The sequence below is a fragment of the Lygodium microphyllum genome, chromosome 13 (genome assembly GCF_053477565.2).
Source record: "Lygodium microphyllum isolate KBCC chromosome 13, Lygodium_microphyllum_v1.1.10, whole genome shotgun sequence".
Classification (NCBI taxonomy): domain Eukaryota; kingdom Viridiplantae; phylum Streptophyta; class Polypodiopsida; order Schizaeales; family Lygodiaceae; genus Lygodium; species Lygodium microphyllum.
The window spans coordinates 120487278-120509424 of record NC_141147.1 but is presented as its reverse complement, the minus strand read 5'-3'; the positions used below and the strand labels follow the sequence as shown (position 1 = coordinate 120509424).

General features: G+C 37.0%; 1 protein-coding gene and 1 long non-coding RNA gene across 4 annotated transcripts; one reads left to right on the top strand and one right to left on the bottom strand.

Annotated features, from left to right (window-relative positions):
* Positions 1-603: 603 nt before the first annotated feature.
* On the bottom strand, positions 604-1277 carry LOC148027132 (uncharacterized). The gene is made up of 3 exons (XR_015692792.1): positions 1190-1277; positions 893-1079; positions 604-664 (listed from the first exon to the last, which is right to left on the bottom strand). It is a non-coding gene; the product is annotated as an uncharacterized LOC148027132 (long non-coding RNA).
* An 11716-nt stretch (positions 1278-12993) lies between these two features.
* Positions 12994-18859, top strand: PFK5 (phosphofructokinase 5). Of its 3 annotated transcripts, none has more exons than XM_087690583.1 (14): positions 13015-13485; positions 15423-15522; positions 15643-15719; positions 15829-15877; positions 15966-16028; positions 16164-16259; positions 16399-16500; positions 16678-16752; positions 16869-17009; positions 17344-17460; positions 17722-17826; positions 17997-18077; positions 18185-18313; positions 18478-18859. In XM_087690583.1, exons 1-14 carry the CDS (start codon positions 13100-13102, stop codon positions 18745-18747), a joined length of 1791 nt encoding a protein of 596 aa, XP_087546709.1. In that variant the 5' UTR covers positions 13015-13099; the 3' UTR covers positions 18748-18859. The 3 variants fall into 3 exon arrangements, with proteins under 3 accessions (XP_087546710.1, XP_087546709.1, XP_087546711.1); XM_087690585.1 differs by having other exon boundaries at positions 13355-13485; positions 15415-15522; XM_087690584.1 differs by lacking the exon at positions 18478-18859 and having other exon boundaries at positions 12994-13485; positions 17997-18064; positions 18185-18315.
* Positions 18860-22147: the final 3288 nt, after the last annotated feature.

Below are 22147 nucleotides of genomic sequence, written 5' to 3'. Positions count from 1 at the left end.
CGAACGCACAGAGTTTGTCTAGCAATGAAATACCTGTAATAAAAACAAAAATAATGGTAAGTGATCAATGCGACTAACATAACAATTCATCTAAGCGAGACCTATATCAATTAAATCAAGGTATGCAAAGTAGTAAAAAAATTTTACCTGAATGTAATATCAAATTGGTTGACCCTGCACTCAATCGTCTCATCAAAATGTGTTCTTTTGACTTCCCAAGACTCACCCAATAGCTGACTCATCCATTCCTCGGAGGGACACTTGCATTGATAAGTAATCTTTGTTTTCTTCAAAACATCACATGAACCAAACAAATGTGCAAACAATGAGAATGGAATAAACCAATTAAGATGCACATCTTTGGAGCCTGTGGTGGGTTTCATAGCACTATTGATGTCAGATTTTATCTTCGACTTGCAAGCTCCTGACAACTCCAAGCTACCAATGAACCATTCACCACTAGACAATGGCGGCAATGGGACATGCTGCAATCTCTGGCTTTCTACCACATACAATGAATTATAAAAAAAGATATTTTGAGTGGCAAGTTGACTTGTAGAGGTATTATCATAGATCAAAGAACCTATTTCTTCATGCCAAACATGTATCTTGCCGCTTAAACATTCCACATTCTGCCATTCATGCAAAGTCGATGGATATAGAGCTGTCAATCAAACAAGACTGAATTAGAATACTGCAAAGACTTTTAAAAACAACTCTGATACAAAAGAATAATCAATGATAAAATTTAACAACTTACTGTTTTGTTTATAATTTGCAATGTTGTTCTCGTCGTGTACAGAGATTTGTTTATGCGTATAAACATGTTGAATCAACACTTCTGTTACTGCACTTGTGCCATTAAACACTTTTTTGAACTCTAGAATTCTACCTTTCCAATGTTTGCTAGGGTTTGCAACATCCTTGCACTTGACCTTGAAACTCCCTCGAGTACTTGGGTGCATCAAAATCCAATCCAACTTATAATACTTATCACAAATCCAATTACCGCCATTATCTTTCCTGTTGAAGACCTCCACTGCAAGTATGCTACTGATATTTTTCCTCCGTGAAGACATCTGTAACAACCAAATACAAAAGTTACCTATCAACATGTGTATAATTTGCAAATGTTATCTCCAAATGAAATTAAATTTAAATGGATCAATTTAAAAAAGAAACATTGTACCTGTAATTTCTTTCACAAAGATCCCTAGATATGTTGAACAAGAAGTTGACTTATAGCAAGACCATTGTTCCTTCACTGACAGATTCCTGTAGTACAAAAACAAAAGAAATATTGGGTCAACACATACATATAACTTATATAGGCTTTGTCCAAATGTGTTGAAATTTAACCATGGAACAGTAGTAAAAAATGGCAATATACCTGTGGCTTTCTCTGCAAAAAATCCCAAAGATATTGTAGAAGTTGAGTTCTTAATAAATCATTGTTCTTCACCCTCGGAGATTCTTGGAGTAAAAAAACAAAGGAAAGCTCAGTATGCATGTAACTTGTATACATTTTGTCTAAACGAGATAAAATTTAACAGTGGAGCAACAAAAAAACAAGACAATATACCTGTAACTTTGTTTACAGAGAAACCCTAAGATGTTGAAGAAGAAGTTGAGTGTTCAAAATCCCAAAGATGTTGTAGAAGTTGAGTTCTTAATAAATCATTGTTCTTCACCCTCGGAGATTCTTGGAGTAAAAAAACAAAGGAAAGCTCAGTATGCATGTAACTTGTATACATTTTGTCTAAACGAGATAAAATTTAATAGTGGAGCAACAAAAAAACAAGACAATATACCTGTAACTTTGTTTACAGAGAAACCCTAAGATGTTGAAGAAGAAGTTGAGTGTTCAAAATCCCAAAGATGTTGTAGAAGTTGAGTTCTTAATAAATCATTGTTCTTCACCCTCGGAGATTCTTGGAGTAAAAAAACAAAGGAAATCTCAGTATGCATGTAACTTGTATACATTTTGTCTAAACGAGATAAAATTTAACAGTGGAGCAACAAAAAAACAAGACAATATACCTGTAACTTTGTTTACAGAGAAACCCTAAGATGTTGAAGAAGAAGTTGAGTATTCAAAATGTCACTATTATTGACTGTAAGAGACTCTTAGAGCATCAAAACAAAAGAAATTACATGTCAGAGAATGCACATAACTTGCACAGGTTTTCTCCAAACGAGATAAAACTTTACCATAGAACATCTATGGAAGAGAAAAATATACCTGTAGAGTTTTGTGAAGAGAATCTTAGGGCTTTGGTAAAACAAGCTCTGCTTTCATGAAACACATGAATCTCTCTCTGTGCTTGTGCAAAGCAAATGAAATTTTACAGGGTTACAGACATGGCAAGAAACAGTGAGGCTGTAAAATTTCGTCAGGAAAAAAGAAGCGGGGAAAGAGATATGACAAATTTGAGTTCTGCCTAAAAAAGAGGGGGAAACTGAAAAGGGGAGAAAAGAAAAGTCAAACATAAAAAATAAGAAAATGAAAATTCGAGGCACAAACTTCCAAGAAGTGACAGCTTTGTACTCCCCTTTTCCCTTATTTTATTGCTGAGGGAAGATTTGGTCCAAGATATGGCTAGAAGATTCATGTTACATGAATCTGGAATCCCAGCTCTCTCATTGGTTAGGCCTATATTTGTTTATTCACTCCTTAAGGGGCAAAAAAGAGAGTCCATATTTCTCCTAATGGAGTTGTGCTTGCTTCATGAGAAGCATTCTTAGATTGCTCCATTGTATAGAGCTGTGGGATCGCTTATCTCCTGGATGCCATGGACTCAGGGATGCTTGACTCTTCTTTTGCAGAGGTTCGCGACACTTCTTGCACAGCTCGCTTTCTGATTGGGTGTTGGGTGAGATGTTATGATTCCTCGCCTTGTCTTTTTCTTTTCTTTTCTTTGTTTTCACTCCCTGGCCACATTGGCCTTTTAGTGGGAGGTTGTTGGGGTAAAAGGCCTTTGGGCCTACCCGTGTATACTGTGACCGCCCATTCTTTATTCATATATAATATGATAGTGTAATAAGGCTGTCAGTTCAGTTGGACAGCACCTACATTGTGTGTGCTCTTGTCTCTCGTATCTTCCTCTTCTCCTTCTCCACTGCCATTGCATCCCCTTCACTATATGAAGCTTTCAACGATGGATCTTCCTCTTCTAGAGAATGGTTGGAGTGGGGCTTGGTCTTTTGATTTGTTGACAGAAGTGGTCTATATGGTCTTTGAAGATTCTGTGACGACTACCATATTGTTGTCTTACGTGTATCTACGAGGTGATCTGTTGATTTCAGATGATGTAGATTTGACGTGGTATGTGGGGGATGTGGTTTTGCAAGCTGTCTTATATGTCACCTATTTGGAGTTGAGGATAGAAGACATGTTCCGGTGTTATTCTTCAAAAGTGGCTCCTTGCCCTGACAATTCATGGCATTCAATGATTGATTCTGTGGTCCTGAATCAACGTCAAAATACAACTTCTACTTATATGCAGAGCACCAACCAACTGAGGGTGGATCTCCTAGCTTATCTTTCCAAGAACCATCCATTTGATTCATCTTTTTTTTATGCCTATCAGAGACGATCTGTTTTAGGTCCCTCTATTCCTAGTCTATTGTACTACCAACAAATGGCTAATCGCTATGATACTTATCTTTTCCTTTATCAAACCAACTCAGCAGCTATCTTACCTTTTCTTTTCCAACCTCAGGGTTTTCCTCAAATTCCTATATTTACCTATTGTTCTTTCATTGAAGATCGAGTTTTTTCCCCTTCTTCACCATGTCATTCTCCATCCATATACCTTCTACTTTTCCTGTTTATATCAATTGTCACCTTTCCTAATTGATTCTCTTAAATTTTCAGCCACTCCTTTAGCTTATTCCTCCTTTTATGATTTTGCCTACCCATCTCTTCATCCTCTTTTACTTATTCCACTTCCATCTCTTGCCACTTCTATTTCTCAACCCCCTCAGTTGGTTAGTGGATACAAAGGATTTGATCAACAGATTCCAAGAAGAAGAGGATGGATCTCAACTGACTCTCTCACAGGACCATAGATTAACTAGCCATTAATTCCAGGGGACTGGACAACTGCTAGCCAAGCATACCAGAATTACCTCCATTTTGCTCACCAATATTCACAATCTCTAGATCCTTCAGTGAGATTGACAGCTCATTTTGCTTGGTATCTAGCATACATGCATAGGCATTCCCATAACGATCAAAAGGCCATTCCAAAGCTTTGTATGAATGTCAATGTGAACATTGATTCCCAACAGTTGGATGTCCTATATTTTCATGCCCTATGTCTACCTAGTAGATACGTTGTTTTGCTAGAAAGGATGTGTTGCTTGCAGTTCTTTCAAAATCCTCCAACGACATTTGTGGATGAGTCCTTCTCCATGGATCATTTTCAAAACCACCAAGCCTTCAGAAGGGATCACATTCATTGATGCCTTTGCAATCTATTTTGGATGATTCTTAATTATATATATCTCTTTTTGGAGGTGTCATTCAGATGGTTGTGTTGTAATAATTTGTATGTGATAAGTTCGTGCTGATTGAGAATAATTTGTTCGAGAGCTCTTTTCAAACTATTGATGGTGGATAAAAAGCCTATGGTGGCAAACTGAAGAAGAACCTCTTATATCCTTTACAAATTTGTTATAACTTTTAAATGATTATCAGATGAGTTAATGAATAACAAAGTTTTTCTTTAGTAGTATTTTTTTTAGAGATACAAGTGATAAGTTGGGGTCGTGGTTTGGAGAGCTTATTGAAGATACTGATGAAGAATATCAAAATTGAGCTCTTTACTGTACTTATATTCTTCTTTTCCTTAGGTCACGAGGACGCTTCCTTTCTAAGTGTGGGGATATGTTGAGAGTGGAAAAAGACTGAATTTTTGACTGATTTTTGTTATTTTTGAGGACTAAATTATTGATTTTTGATGGGTTTAGAGTGATGTATGGTTGTTAATAGAAGTGTTTGAGAGTGTTTTGGATGATATTGATTATGTTTTGGAAGCTCGTGATGATTCTTAGTAGAAATACGAAGCTTTGTGATGTTCTGATAGGTTCTGTTGAGGTTCTGATTGGTTCTATATACCTTATGTATAGCTTCTATTTTGTTTTGATTTTCTTCTGTATAAAGCATGAATTGATGATTGATAAAGATTGAAATCTTTTGAAGGTTTATTGAATAGTTTTTTTATAGTTTGGAATAGTTTTAGTATGAGTTATGAGGTTCTGATGACCTTCTGTAACCCTCTGTAAACCTTCTGTAGAGCCTCTGTCTCTGCTCTGTAACTGTTCTGTATCTGCTCTGGTCCTGTACAGTACTGTTCTGTAGATCTTTTGTAAGTGTTTTGTAGAATGTATATATGACTTTGGGAAAGTTTTTTAACTTTTGGAAAGGATGAATCTAAGTTCAAAAGAGCTAAAACAAATGGAAGAAGCAACTGCTGAAGATTTAAGAGAAGACTGAAGTGACAATGATAGTAGTGAGCTATGAAGAGACACTGTAGTGACTCTGGTGCCTCTTCACATCGGACATACCTCTTGGGAGGTGCATCCACGACCTAAGAAAGATTATTGAGAGTCATTATGAGAGTATTGTAGTGAGGAGATGATGTACTATTGAGAGAGAGAGAGAGAGAGAGAGAGAGAGAGAGAGAGAGAGAGAGAGAGAGAGAGAGAGAGCTAGAGATAGCCAATTCTATCAAAACAGTGTAACTGTATATGAGAGATTGAGAGAGAAAACTATGAAGACGTTGAAGATGAAAACTATGTGATTGATTTCCATTTAAAAATGGTGTATTCCTTTGTGTTCGTTGTTCTATTGAAGGATTCTATGAAGAAGTTGAAGATTATGGTTGATTCTATCAAATTCGTGGGAGATATCTACTATGATGCTACGTGAAGATTTGTTGTTTTCTTTGGTTTCAGTCATCAAAAGAATGAAATAAAAGCTTGTTGATGTTACAAGATAGATTTTCTTGCAGTAGAATCCCCTCTTCCTTGGTGTTCCTCTTGGGGCTCCAGATTTCTAGCTAGACATCACCCCCATGAAGACAAGGCATCAGCCTCTTGGTTAGGCTCATCCCTAGGAATCTACCAAAGCCTTCACAAGGCAATGACTATCTGCCCTTTGATTTTTCTTTCGTTCCATTTCTTTTTCTTTTGTTTAGGGGTTAGAACCCCTTTTTACACACCTCCATATAATATAGTCTTCAAATATATGGATTATTTCTTCTCTTACATGTGACACGCTTCTCTAGTTGCCTCACAACAGAAACTCCTGGAAATAGCTGCTTGGCAGGCTAGTAGAACAAGGGTACTAGGACTACCTTCTAAAACAATTCTTAGAGTGCCTGACAATGTCTTCATAGGAGGTAGACTGCTGCTTAAACCTCCCACCAAACACATATAACCTAAACTCTAGGACTTTATGCCTTGATCACAAATCCCCAAAAAAAGAAAGAAAAGTCCCCACAAATGCACATAACCATTTAGCATAAAGGGAAATAACTAGGAAGGATATCCCATGGACTTGGCCACAAGAAGCGTTGACATAGCAAAGGCTTCCTCCAAGAACTCCATCAAATCTATTTAGTGCAGCACTAAAAGAAGAAACATTAACTACATCCGCACCAAAAAAATACATGGCCCTCTTGGCCTGACGAAATATATCATTGTGTATTGGAAACAATCAGCCCTCTTGGCCTAAAGTAACAAAAACCAATACATCTTATACACATCCCTCCTTGGAGTAGTATTGACATACAACAAGACACTCCATTCCAAGGAGAAAACAGGGCTTCTAGCCCTAAACTAGATGCATTAGATTATGACCCGTACTTCAATAAGAGGTGTATGTATAAAATGTCATTTGACCACCCTATGGGTCTAGGATAACAACATCAAATGGGTCTCGACTACTCTTTGCATTACCCATACTAACGATCGTCTACCATATAAAGCATGTTCTGATAAAAGTCCCCATAATCGACTGGGTCATTTCTCATCATCAATGGAGAAATCAAGGATCACAATTGAAAAAAATGTCTTCTTCATAAGCATAATTTGCTAATGAATCAAGAAATTGATTCCAATATCATGGAATTAGTTGAAGAGACACTTTCTCAATCTCGTCAATCAGGTTCATAGTAGCATGGTAATACATAGAAAAAGGATGGGATTTTGTATTGTGTATAACCTATTCAATTGATTCAAAACCAATGGGGAATCCCCTTTTACTAGTAACTGGTGAATACCACCCTTCTTAGCAATATTTAGTCCCATGATCAGGGCTTTATATTCTACCATATTTTTAGTAAATCCTACCCCAAGGTAGATAGCTAACTTCATCGTGATTCTATGTCGAGGATCTCTAATGACTACCCCAATACTCCTTTTCTTATTGGGACCCCTGGATGATCGATCAAAATATAATGCATACGTCCATAAAGGGCTCACACATCCAGCCATTGTTGACTCCTTTATTCGTAACTATGATAGTCAAAATTCACCATATTTGGAGGATGAACAAAAGGCTCTACCCACCTTCTTCATTGAATCCAACTAGGATACTTGTCAAAATCCTTAAGTAGTGATAGAGAAGACTTTGATCTTCCAAACAAATTTCCCACCCTCTTTCTCAATCACTTTATAATCTTTGCTCCACCAAACAAGTCTTCCCTGATGGTATCTTTGTTCCAAGTATGGGTGTTCTAAGTAGGGAAGTAGCTTTCCCATCAACCAGTTTTTAGCCTCTCTTGTAGGTTTCAAATCAATTTAGCCTCCTTGACGTGCAAGACAATTATCTCATCAGTATGCCTAAATATAATAAGGTTTAATCTTATTTAGATTAACCTTGTTTTTAAACTCCATTTCTTGCAAATTTGCTAGTAATGCTATTGGCTTATTTTTCATGATTCTAACTATTTTGTAGGGACCATCCCATTAAGGCTCTAGTTTCCCATGAAACAACTTCCTATGTGCATCATAGTATAAAACTAACTATCCTTTCTTAAAGCTATACTTCTTTGCTTTTAAATCATGAAGTTGCTTCATCCAACACTTGCCTACCTTCTGATGTAATAGACTTTGCAATTTGAGCTTATCGAGGTGTGCTAAATTCATAAAGTGCTCAAAGTATGCATCTTCATTCCCCAAAAAATGGTTTATTGCAAATCTTATAGTTGGTAATTCAATCTCTAGGGGTAGTACGCACTCTGCCCTAAACTAACTTAAATGGGGTGTGACCAGTAGCTCGCTTAAAAGTTATATTATATGCCTACATGGCCACATATAGCTTCTATCCCAATATTATTTCTTCTCTAATACTATCTTCGATAGAATACCCACCAATTGTTTATTGGTACTTTCAACCTGCCCATTTGCCTATGGATTATAAGGTGTCATTTTATTGTGTTTAATATTCCATGCTTTAGTCAGGCTCTTAATCACCTTATTCAAAATGGATTTCACGTTCCGACAGTAACTCCTTTGGTGGAGCAAATCGACAGATGATGTGCTCAAGTAGGAAGCTAGCAGACTTCTTTGTATCGTCCTTCCTTGTCGCTCATGCTTCTGACCACTTTGTAAAATAATTAGTTGCCATTATGATATACCTCTTCTGCATAGAGGACGGCATAGTAATAGGATCCACAAAATCCATTCCCTATAGCCATAATAGGAGTCAAGGGGTGCTTCCTATTCTCCCTACTATCATGTCTTTGATATACATCACATCTCTTAACATATACAAATACAACCTGGAAAATGGATGGCCACCATTATCCGGCTCTTAAAGCTTTTTGTACAATCAATCGTCAGCAAAGTCCTCCACAAGCGGAGTCATGACACTCTTCTAAGGTAAACAAAACCTCATCAGACATTACACATCGGTGATAAACATCATCGACCCCCTACTAGTATAATGTTCATACAATCAAGGAAATTTTCAAAGCTTGCTGTTTAATTTTTCTCTTCTTAGCCTTTGACAAAGTAGCTCCAGTCTCTCCTGTAGATAGATAGTGCGTTATGGCAACATACCAAGATGGAATGGAAGCTGTATCAATTTTGAATAAACCCTCAAGGTCACTGCCTTCAGCCACCAGGATCTCCTTTGGCTCCCCAAAATCCACAAGACATTTAACAATGCTCTGCAGCTTTGGTGGCTTACTCTTGATTTTATAATCAAACTCCTAAAAGTGATTAACCACTTTGCTAGGCAATCAAGCAACTGCAACTTGTTTGTCAATAGCCTCAACACCTCCGCCTTTATATAAAATACCACCTTTTCATAGAGAATGTAATGCTTGAATTTCTTTGTTGCAAATGCCATCCCAAGGCACAACTTCTCCATGCAAGTGTAATTAATCTCGGATATTCCTAGTTTATGGCTAGCAAATGCAATTAGATGATACCATTTCTCCTTCCAAATATGGGCTAAAGAGCAGCTGATGCTATGCATTGTGGCTACTAAAAATATATAAAAGACCTCACCTCTTTTGGGTGCTTTCAAGACATGCACTTTCACCAATTCCTACTTTGCATTTTCAAAGGGTACTCGACATGGGTCACTCCAAACAAACCAATAATTAAAAGATAGTAGATTCATCAATGGCAACATTCTCTCTGGCAGTGCATTAATAAATCTTTGACAATATCCCATCAATGACAAAAATCTATGGACTTATTAGGAGTACGTAGCGGACTCATAGCGATAATAACTCTATATTTTCAAGATCAGCCGCAATACTAGCCAAGCTAACCACATGGCCCAATAGCAATCCATAGGGCACTCCAAAGACACAGTTTCTTGGATTAAGAGCAACGCAAAATTACCTGCAATGCTTAAAACAATTTCTTAAAATAACCTCTCTCTTGTCCTTGTGGTGGCTACCCCCAGATCAAAAAAAAAATTCAACTCCTCTAGGGAAATATCACCAAGAGTCTTATCGGTTGTATGTTGCCAAGAACCTAGCACATTGCATAAACCAAATGCCATAACATGATATTCAAAGGATCCAAATACAGTAATAAATGTTGTTTTCAACTTATATTCCTCTGGCAATAGCCATTTGGTTATATCCAACAAAGCAGTCCATGAATGAATAAATATCTCTACTTGCTAACTAATCCAAAATCTAGTCAATAAAGGATAGTGGATAATAGTCTTTGACTATTTGTTTATTGAGCTTCCTAAAATCTGTGCAAAGTCGAATTTGATTATTATTCTTTTTCTTGATAACTATTGGTGAACACCACTCCATGTGTTGTACACGAAATATTAGGTTAGCCTTATGCAATTTTTGCAGCTCCTCAAATAGTCTATCCCTTAGTTCAAAAGGCATATGCCTCACTTTTTATCACACAAGGCGGCTGCCTTCCTTCGAAGGAATGGTATGCATAGCTAAACTGGGAGGAATACTCCTAAGCTAATCATAACTCCATATGAAGATGTCACAAAATTCTTGAATCAAGGACACATAGTCCTTCCTTTCTTCTAGACTGAGCATAGACCCTAATTTAATTGGTCGTGGATCACTCAATGTACCAAGGTCCAGTGCTCGATTACATTTTTGTATCTTATTCTATCTTGAGCTTCTATCAGCTCATTTAAAGTCGCATGGTAGACATCCTCTATAGTGGATTCCTATTTTGATTTATCACTTGAGGAAGTCCCACTACTACCAGATGGATCATCTAATGCATCTAATTCTAATGAAGATAAAGGTACTCTCTCACTTTGAGGAGATTCATGCTATGCATCCATTATCACACGTTGGGCACCTCTCCCGAAAATGAGATGACCAATGAGTATATCAACTTGACAATCGAATTGCAATATCCATGGCCTTCCTAGCAATACTTGATAACTTGGGTGCCCTGTAAACTTGATAACCCTTAAGTCCACAATGCATTCCACATTAGCAACAGTCACATGGACTTTGGTAATGCAACCTTCAAGTTGCCTTAAATTGTCATCTGCCATTTGAAGAATTGTGGAGGCATCCTTTTAAAATTCCAATCCTAATCTTTTCATCAATTCTAAGCTCATAATATTGACGTAGGATCCCGTATCCACAATGGCACATTTTACTAATGTGCCATCAACATATGTTGCTACCCTTGGGCAATGCTTTTCAACATGTTCAAACCAATCATTTTCCACCCAAGCTATTCTTAAGGACTCAACCATATACCCAATATTGATGATATTGAAAGAAGCAAAAAAACAAGGCACAAAAATGTCCATGCATATATCATAATTTCATCTTTTGTAAAGGAAATAATATTCATGTTGTTGCAAAAGCACTAAAATACACCCTTACACATAAGGGGGCCACATCCACATCCTTCATAAATATATAGTATACACAAAAGTGTACGTGCATGCATTTGCAAAAGGTTAGAAAGAATTGAAATATAAAGGCTAAAGCCTTACGAATAAAAATGTATCAAAAAATCAAAGAAATAATAAAAATATGAAGGGTTGTGTGTCTTTTGGGGAAAAGGTGGGGTGGAGTGCATAGCTGATTATGTGCCTCTTTCTCTCCTTTCTTCCAAGACTCACACATTCTCCTTTTGGATGGTGCCAATCTTTCTCTCTTCTCTATCTTTTGTGCAGGAATTCCTCTTTTCCCTTTTGTTCTTTCTTTTGTGCATAATGGTTGAATCTATGGATGAAGATGATGAATTTGTTCATTATTAAGAGAGAAATTTATGGTTTCTTTTTAGTTTTGAGATCAATGGCAGAGCCATACACATAGATTTTGTGTGCTTTGTCCTCGATTTTATGGTTGTTTTTGTTCATGGGAGGGCTACTTTCATTTTGTGTGTAGTTGGGGAACAAGCTAATCTCAAATCTTGTTAAGAAACTTAGAGGACATGAATACAAATTCAATTGCTGAGAATGGTGTGCATCAATGAGGAAGCACTTGTGGTGGCATATCTCTTGATGAGAGAGGAATTTTCAAAGAGAAAAGCAATAAAGACATCTAGCACCCCTCAACTATCAATCTAATGCCTACCTTACCTCTCTTCAATAGATTTCACAGTTTCTTGTTTGATCAAAGGAGGGGCAGAGAGATTTAGCGAGTTCTATTGAGGAAGAAATATAAGAATAAAAAGAAGCAGACACAATAGATGTGAAAGAACCAAAGGTTGAATTGAGAAGAGAAAGCTTCAAGATTTTATTTTAATGAAAAGGAGAAGAAAATCAAGAGCATTAGTTGTTTCATAAATATGGAAGATTGTGACCATGTTTCTCAAGATGTGAAAAGACACACATAAGAAGGAGACAAGAAATTGACATAATTTGATCTGAATCACGAACCAACAGTTGGGGAGGGCGAAAGAAGATGGTGCCCCCTATCAAGCTTCATGGCAGATATATGCATATACTATTATCTTCCCTAGAGTAGTGCCTTGGTCTTCTACTTCCCCAACCTTGCTACACCCATCCCCACTCCCTTTCCAATTCTCCATGTTTACTCTCCTCTTTGGCTTCCCTTCTTCTCCATTTCTTAAGCACCCTTTGATCCTGATCATGCAAGCAAAAAAATACCCTATGCTCAATATCAAGCCGTTTTCGCCCAATGTTCAAATCCAAGGTGCTACCTCACCTGTTCTCTTCTCATGTAGCTTGGCTCATTACTATTCTCATATTTCACAAGAGTACAATTTGTTCTTTCATATCTATCTCTACTATTGTGGAACATCCATGCAATGTTTTCTTAAGTAGTATGGTCTTCCATAAATGAAGAACCACTCTCATTAGATCGATCAAGAGATATTCCTAGATATATAATAGTGAATGCTATTAGATTTTTATAGGCTAGTGAAGATCTACTAGCAAATTATGGAGGATGTAGGGAATCACCAACCCCTCTTAGGTCATTTTTTAGCATGTCCATCTTAGGACTACCCGCAGATCTATTTGACGAAGGGGTAGAAAATGGTAAGAAGACGTGTTTGTAGATATGACAATATTACGGGCAACGCGAGCCGGAAACGGCGATGAATCGATGCGTCCATCCATCGAGATAGAAAGAGAGAGAGAGAGAGAGAGGCTATGGCAGGGACACCTGCGTCTCCACCGAATGCTCCTGCCATGGCTTCGTCGGCGTTGCACCAGAAGAAGACCACCACCACCACCGCAAGCTCAGATCCGCTTCCCATCCAAAACGCTAACCCTAGCACAGATGCTGATAGAGGCTCTCCTCCTCCTCCTCCGGCCCGTGCTTCCTTTGCGGCTCCTCCTCCTTCGTCCTCGCCCTCGGCGGCCACGGCGGCGGCGTCAGGGGCAGAAGCAGCAGCAGCCGCGGCTCGCGACCCCTCCATCGCCAGCAGCTTGGCCTCGCCTGCCTCGGCCCTCTCCTGTGATCCCTTCGAGCTCGAGCACATTGGCGACTTCCTTCCCATCGTTCCCATCGAGTCCACTTATCGCACCAAAAGCGGGTAAACACACCAAAAGCGGGTAACCAATGGAAGTTGCTAGCCCTATTAATATTGCATAGGAACTTACTTTCATGTGAGGGTTTGTGGGGGCTCCTAGAATTATGAAAACCCAAAAGCACAATAAGGACAGGGTGCGGCTTTGGGTTTCCCTTCCCCCCACTAGCACCAGGTATAACCTAGCCCTTAACTTGCTAAGCTATGCTCCTAACCTCATATCCTTTCATCTTGGGACAAGAGGAGACAAAGGAAGAAGAGTTGCTACCCATGTTGACAAAACACTTTTTTCCCATCCATTCATTAAAAAAAGAGAGGTTGAAATGTGATTGATTATGGGGGAAAATATATATGACATTAATGAATTTTATAACTAAAATGTCGTAAAATAGTCAAATTTAAATTTCAATCACATTTTTGAGAAACTTGACCTTTAATCACACAATTGAAAATCCACCTGGGGAAAAATACACTAAAGGATAGTTCTTTGTGTACACCAAAGACGAGTAGCCCAAAAGAAAGGAGGAAGTGAAATCCTAATGTGATGCCACCAAAGTGATCAAGAGGTTCAAAGTCCAATATTACAACAATGCCACACCTAGCTATTTATCTAGACTTTCAAAGCAAAGGTCTTGGGTAATTACATTTTTTAATAAGCAAAGAGGCAAGAGACCGTGGCATGCCATCTAGATTTCAAATTATTTGACTTTCACAAAGTCTACTATGTTATTGCATGATCTTGCTCTTAGTGCATTTAATCCTCCTTTACAAGTCAATGCTCTACTACGAGTCAATCACACTGAGTGGGGTGGGACTCTTAAGAGTTAATCACCATGCAAGTCCATTAGCTTGCATGTGTTTACCATGGGAAATTATCTTGGGAGCACCAACATGCAAGTCAAATTAAAGCTAGAGTGCTAGATTGTTGAGTTGGTAGGGGATTGACGAAGCATATTGGAGGAGAGAGAACATGTCAATAAATAGTCATTTTTTGTTACATCACATTATGCTAGTAAACAAAGTAACCCTTCAATTGAAGGTACTTTATTTACTTGCTTGAGTTCCAACTTCCATGACAAGCAAAGTTGAATATCATGTCATTCATTCACATAGTGACCCTCTGTAACTCCATTAACTCTACAAGTTGGATTGAACTTAATTGTGGAATAACTCTTAGCTTCAATGAGATTGAGCATTATGCCACAAAAAAGGATCTAAAGACAAAATGAGGTGGAATAAGAGTCCTCTCAACATATATAAGAGGAGAGCTATCAAGCCTACTAAAAAAGTATGGTTAAAAGTATCCTATGACTAAGCTACATGACAATAAAGTCATGCATAATACATTCTCTTTAAAAATTACTACTAAATTTTCTAGGGCACTAGTACAAAATATAATGCTTTCTTATGTTAGGTTGGATATTTCCTTCGGACATCTCAAGAAGCTCAAATAGGGATCTAAATATCCTTTAATAAGGTCCACTTTTAGTAGTTACTACCCCCCACATGTGCTAAGATTCAAACTAAAGTAGACCTTGAAATAATCCACTTGAAGTTTTTAAAAAATGCGATGGGATCCTCCTAGAGATAAACCAAAAAGAGCCTCATTGTGTGGGGGGTTTGTATATGACCAACTCATGTCATATTTTTAGTGCTTAAGACATTATTACCACATTGTACAAAAGCCTACAATAAGCAGCAATATCCTTCACAACACACTCAAACCATCTCTCTTTTTCTTGATTTAAAAAACATTTCAAATTTCATTCCAAGAAACATCATGGACTCTTGTTTATTGTGGTGCGCTGAAGCTACTTTGACAAGTGGGTATTACGAAATGTGTTGCCTTACTAACTTAAATTTGAGGTTGAAACATAATAGAGAGTGCCAAGTTTGGTAGGTTATACTCATCATGATGGTGTATGTTTGCTCAAGGCTTTCAGTGGCCCCTTGCCTGAAGGATATTCTAGTTTCCACAATACACTTGATAGGCAAGACATGCATCGACTATTTGTTCATGATGATGATCGTGTTCTTCTTAAGGTAACCTTTTTTGTTTCTTTTGAGAAATTACAAGATGGGAACTTAATAATGTGATATAAAAACTAACCTTGACTTGATATATAGATGTTATGATGACTTCACAAATGTTATGACATATAGGTAGTACATTATGGACATCCTACTTCAGTTGGAGTGGAATTTGATGAAAATGCAGAATGGCAGTTCAAACCAGTTTGGTAAACATTTATTGTCTTTTCCTTTTGGAACCATATAATCATTTGCAAATCGTATAGGGTTGAGCTAACAACCTTAACAACATAATAAGTTCAATGCTAGATGATGCAGGACCCGTCGTGCAGGTCCTCGAGCTTGGATCTACTTTCATCCATCCACTGTAATTACAACTAAACCACCTTTATCTCATCTTGTTAGTTGTTTTATCACCTCAAACTAACCACACCCTTACACTTTGGAACAACTAGGTTAGAGCAGCAATTGTGACTTGTGGAGGGCTTTGTCCAGGGCTAAATGATGTCATTAGGCAGGTAAAATAGTATGACCTTAAGGCCATCCATGATATTTTGTATATGCATACCTTTTTAAATACCAAGAGTACCACAACCATATGCTTCACATTCCTATGCACATTTATATAGCTAACATTATAATTTATCTCCTAGATAGTCTTCACACTTGAAATCTATGGTGTGAGGGATGTGTTGGGTATTCAATATGGATTTCGTGGTTTTGTTGACAAAGAACTTCCTCCTATTCAAGTAAGTCAATTCCATGTATCCTTTCCTTAATGTTTCTAAATATTTTAGTATATCTTGCATTCACAATCTAAAAATCCTTTTCATATTCATAACAATATACATGTTCTCACAAAGTGTAATAGTTGTGTTGATAGAGCAGTTGAATAGAAAGCTTGTCCAGGGAATAAACATGAGAGGAGGTAGCTTTTTGGGTGTGTCACGTGGGATCCCCAACATTACGGACATTGTGGACAAATTGGAGGTTTCTATCTCTTATGCATAGATTTGTCTTAGGCATTTCATATCTTCCATTTGAAGATGTGACTTGGCATTAAATGGATTTCACGAGCTGTATAAAGTCTTTCTACTCAATTGAAGGTTAAAATGAAATCAAAATTTGATTCAAATTGATGGGATACTTATTTTACATTGTCATAAGGAATGGGATATCAACATGCTCTTTGTTATTGGTGGAAATGGTTCACATGCAGCCACAAATGCCATACACCAAGTGGTACGATAAGTTTTTGAAAAAAATTATGCCAACAAATAGGATTTAAGCATTGTGAAGTCTTACCATATCCTTAACAATGCTTCATGGGTGAGAAACCCTATGTTAATTATTTTTAGTGCCATAAGCGGGCATTGCGGATTGTGGTTGTGGGTGTGCCAAAGACAATAGATAATGACATTCTCCTAGTTGAGAAGACATTTGGATTTGACACAGCTGTAGAGGAGGCTCAAAGGGCCATTGATGCTGCCTATGTGGAGGTATGTAGCCTTCACATCTAATTTTCTTTTATCTTGAATCTTGAAGCATCTATATTTTGAAAATTCAGAATGTGGGTCATAGTAGGTTCTCTATGTGCTATCCAACCTTCACATGTTATTTTCTTTTAGCTTGAATTTTGAAGCATCTAAATTTGTTGAAATTTCAAAAGGTGAATCACTAGTTTGCAGGTTGGAGATATTAAAATTAGTGAAGGCAAGGAGCTTATGGTTGCACACAACATTGTTTCTTGTTAAACTAGATTAGATTAATGCTCATAAGAATTGTCCTATCATAACTTATGGATCAACTACCTTTGGTTTATGAGACTAGTAGGCTAGTAGTGCGTTCAATGGCATTGGTATTGTGAAGCTAATGGGTCGTCAAAGTGGATTTATTACAATGCATGCAACATTAGCAAGTGGTCAAGTTGATGCAGTGCTTATACCTGAGGTATGTCTTATACATCACTTTATGCACAGGCGCACATGCACACGCACACGCATGTGCGCGCGCATGCGCGCGCGCGCACACACACACACACACACACACACACATCTCATATATATGCATACAACATTCATCTTTTAATAGTGTCATAGTCACACATATGCAAGTTGTCCTTCTCATAATGGTCTCACCATAACAAGAACACCTTATGTGTTCTCTCTCCAATTTCAAGTCTCATCTCTTAATAGAAAAGTTCTCTTTTAGATTTCTTTTGAGATGGAAGGGAATCATGGAGTGTTGCAATACATGAGAAAGAGAATTGAAAAGAATGGTTCTTGTGTGGTGGTTATTGCTGAGGGTGCTGGGCAGGTGCTTTCTTTTTGTATTTTTTGTATCAAAACTAAAATGCTTCATTGATTTACGTATTTTCATAATGCATCTAGAAATATCATAAATGTATTCTACATATCATGTATTATTATTTACTAAGAAAAAAAATCTATTGATACTAACAACATTACTAAATTATTCAACTGTAGGCCTTTCTTGAAAAATCAAGTGGTACAGATGCATCAGGAAACCCAATTCTTAGTGATGTTGGCAAGTGGTTTGTCTCACAAGTATCTCTCACTTATTCTCTTTGTCTATACATTAACCCTTCCCTCCTAAACTTGTAGTGTGTTGTATTTTTTTTTTCTAATCTTGCTGGTTGTTTATTTGAATAAAGGTGAAAGATTACTTTAAGAAGATTGGAATGCCCGCCGACGTGAAGTATATTGATCCTACTTACATGATTCGTGCAAGACCATGCAATGCTTCAGATCATATCTTTTGTAGTGTACTAGGCCAAAATGCGGTTAGTTTTGAAGACCTAGAATGTACTCATCGTCAAGCACCTTTCTTGGAATATGAACTTTCTAACAACATGTTATGTTAAGGATTAAGACATGCAGCATTTTGCTTGGGACCAATGTTCAATAATTTTCTCATAATTAATTTACTAAATTAATTTTTCTTTAGGTACATGGAGCTTTTGCTGGATACTCAAATATCACAGTGGGACTTGTAAACACTCACTATTGTTACTTGCCTATTCCTGAAGTTATTAAACAACCGCGCAAGGTTGATCCAAATAGTAACATGTGGCATCGTTGTGTGACATCTACTGGGCAACCTGATTTTGTGCTGTCTACTCCAAATGTTTCACCCATGAAGTTTCCTCTTAGTAAGAGAAGAGCTAGTAGCTTCATGCAAGCCCTCACTACACCAACTCCCACTATTAAGAGTTGACTCTTTAATCAAGTGTGACCATTTCATAGTTACACTATGAACTAATGATTGCTACTTTGAAAAAATAAATGCTCATGTTTTTTTCTCTTCACATTTAATAAGAATGTTAAATACAAGCATAAGTTTGGATCTCTATGACCTAGCTACAGATTCTCTATTTCCAACCTTCATTAAAAATGTACCTTTCATAGTCAATGCAAAATTATTAATGTTTGTGTTGCAAAACATACATTTACTTGAGGTAGCATGTGGATATTGAAAATTGTATATACAACCTAGCAATTAGAGTCCCTATGACCAAAATGTCTCTAATGATAAAAACAATCATGATTATGCTTTGCTTCAAGATAAATGGTATTGTTATTGTGAACTACTAGATTGGTTATATTCATGAGACATTTCAATCTTGAGGAAATAGTTTTGGTTGAATTGTACGTGAAGTCTTCTCACCATTCATTGAGGAGGAACTGAATATTTTCTATTCATGTTCCTACAATGTTGAAAGTGAAAGTATGCTAGTTTTACTAAGTACACTAAGGCATGTGCATAGCTTCTCGGGAGTGCATAGCTTCTTAGGAGTTTCCTATTCTTCTTGTTCCATGGTATTGAACTCTCATGTTTAGCTTTGAATTAGAGATGTTAAAAACATGAAATAGCAACAACTATAAACCTTAGCCTTCCAAGCTACTAATGCAAGTTCGACTCCACCACCCGCTATTGTATGGATCACATAAAATGAAATAAATTTCTTGCTATTTGTCAACCTTTGCTTGGTTCTCAATTGATTCTAGCTAAAACTCATTGGCCCCACCATATCATGATGAATAAAATTAATGAAACTTGAAATAAGGAAAACACCTAATGAAGAAAACCATAATTAGTGTTACTATACAAATTAAGGCATTTGCATGGCTGTCTATTTCTATGTTACACATCTATTAAAATGGAAATTTTGATAAGTTTTGGAATTGTCTTCAATGAACATTGTGTCATACTTTCTATTTGCTTTTGGTTACAATGATAAAAAGTGGCCACACTTGTCAGTAATTCATAACATTTAAAATAATGCATAAAAAATTATGAAAATAATAAAAGAAATATTAAAATTCACAAAAACCTAATTGTAATGAAATTAATTATTAATTTTCAAGATTAGATAGATCTTGATGGAAAAAAAATGAAGATGACATCTTACTCAAAGAAGAGCAAATAAATTACATTGTAGATGTAACCATATTTGGCACGTAACAAATTTAACCTTTCAAGTGTAAGATTTCATCAATACTATAGGAGTAGCCCTAATAATTGGATTTATGATAAAGTGACTTCTATGCTAATATTCTTCCATGAACCCTATTCTCCCTTCCATGCTTATTGCAATAGATGTGGTTCAATTGTAATTGTGCCGATCCACCAAATATTAACTTATTGAAGTGATTGAACTTCCTTAGCTATTTGAATGGGTTCACGAAAAATTTTAAGATCTTAATCATGCCTTTCTAGTAGCAAATAATTGTGCAATCAGGGCTATAGTAAAAGTAACTTGGTACTTTTTAGGAGATCACCCCCTATAATTTATATGCTTTTACTTATTCAAACCCATGATAGTGTCATGGCCCACTTGCCAACAAGGCAGGATGGCATGTATATTGCCAAACAGTGCTAAACAAGGCAGGATGGCATGTATATTGCCAAATAGTCAAGACATTGTAGAGAGCTTCTTGAAGAGAAAATGTAAAGGGATAGAGGGAAAGGCTAGAGAGAGGAGAAGGGCAATCTTGGAGAGCTTAAACAAGGAGCTTGAGTTTTGATTTGCCTTTTTCTCTTATTCCTATGCTATAGTGAGTTAATGCATTCATTCCTTTGACCCATCACATTGGTGGAGATGATGGGCATGATACCCACATTTTTAAACACTCTATCAACCATGTATTTATTGTTGTCCAAGTCTTCTTGTTGATGCTGAACACATCTAGACCAATATTGCAACACTTGATAGAGTGCTTTACGTGTATGAATTGTGATAGATTGCAAATGAGTGACCATCATCCCAATAAGGACTTGTTTCAAATCAAACAATTGTGTCAGGTGTTGTGATGTTGTTCCCAAATATTACTATAATAGGCTACAACAATACAAATACTTGTTTCAAATAAAAAAGATCACTAATACAGTAAAACTTCCTATCTACCATGAAATAACGATAGGTATAGTGCAACCAATCAAAATGGCAATGTGCAAGAGGTCACCAAAAGAAAATCAATACATAGTAGAAGCTATCAAAAGGGCATTCTTGAAAAAGGAGTGGCAAAACCATCCTCAAGTGATTGGACATCAGAACCAAACTTGGTGAAAAAAGATGATGACACATATCACTTCTACATTGATTTTAGACCACTCAACAAGGTCACACAAGATGATATATATCCTCTTCCAAGGTTAGATGACCTCTTGGACACATTAGGTAGATCTAGATACTTCACATCCTTGGACCTGGCTTTTGGATATTGGCAAGTTCCACTAGCCCAAAAGGATGCACATAAGGCAACTTTTAGGACAACAACAAGGTTGTATCAATTCACAAGGATGCCCTTCAGTTTAAGTGATGCTAGAAGTACCTTCCAATGCATGGGCAATAAGATATTCAAGGATCTAATAGAAAGGAAAATGGTTGCCATATATCTGGATGGCGTACTCATACATACCAGAACATGGGAGGAACATAAAACAATGATCAAGGAAGTCTTGATAAGGATCTGCAAGTTTACAATTTACAACTCTAGTTGTGCAAATGTAAGTGGGATGCAACATCTTTAAAATTTCTTGGATTTATCATCTCCACAATGGGTATCCACATAGATCATGCAAAGATTCATGTAGTTCAGCATTGTTATGCCCCACAAAAACTAAAAAACTTCCAAGTTTTTTGGGATTAGTAATGTTCTTTACAAGGTTCATTGCAAACTTAACATCCAAATCCCAACCACTTAGAAATTTCTTGAAAAAAGGGTAGAAGTATGAACGAACAACTAGTTGTGAACAGAGTTTCCAACAACTAAAGAAAGAAATGCAAAACACAACCCACTTAAAATATCTAGACTTTGACAAATGTTTTAAGTTGGAAAAAACTGATGCATCAAATGAAGGCCTTGGTGCAATATTACTATAGAAAAATGAAGACAATATGTGGTATCCAATTTCATACATCAGCAGATCACTAACTAAAGTGTTGGGGGCAAATGTGCCTCCGTCTAGTCGCCCGTGTATTACTACATTGACGGGACCCACCACTACACACTGCGGGTGGTGGGCTCACGTCACCATCACTTTATTCTTTATTCTTTCAGTGATAGTTTGAATAAAGGAAGGCCCAGTCACACATTGTGACTGTTGGAGTTCC

Excerpts from the sequence above, each read along its gene's own strand:
- PFK5 (XM_087690583.1), top strand. The coding sequence starts at position 13,100 with ATGGCAGGGACACCTGCGTCTCCACCGAATGCTCCTGCCATGGCTTCG. Across the intron at positions 16,753-16,868 it reads CAAATGCCATACACCAAGTG|TGCCATAAGCGGGCATTGCG; the intron begins GTACGATAAGTT and ends AATTATTTTTAG. Across the intron at positions 18,314-18,477 it reads GTGTACTAGGCCAAAATGCG|GTACATGGAGCTTTTGCTGG; the intron begins GTTAGTTTTGAA and ends ATTTTTCTTTAG.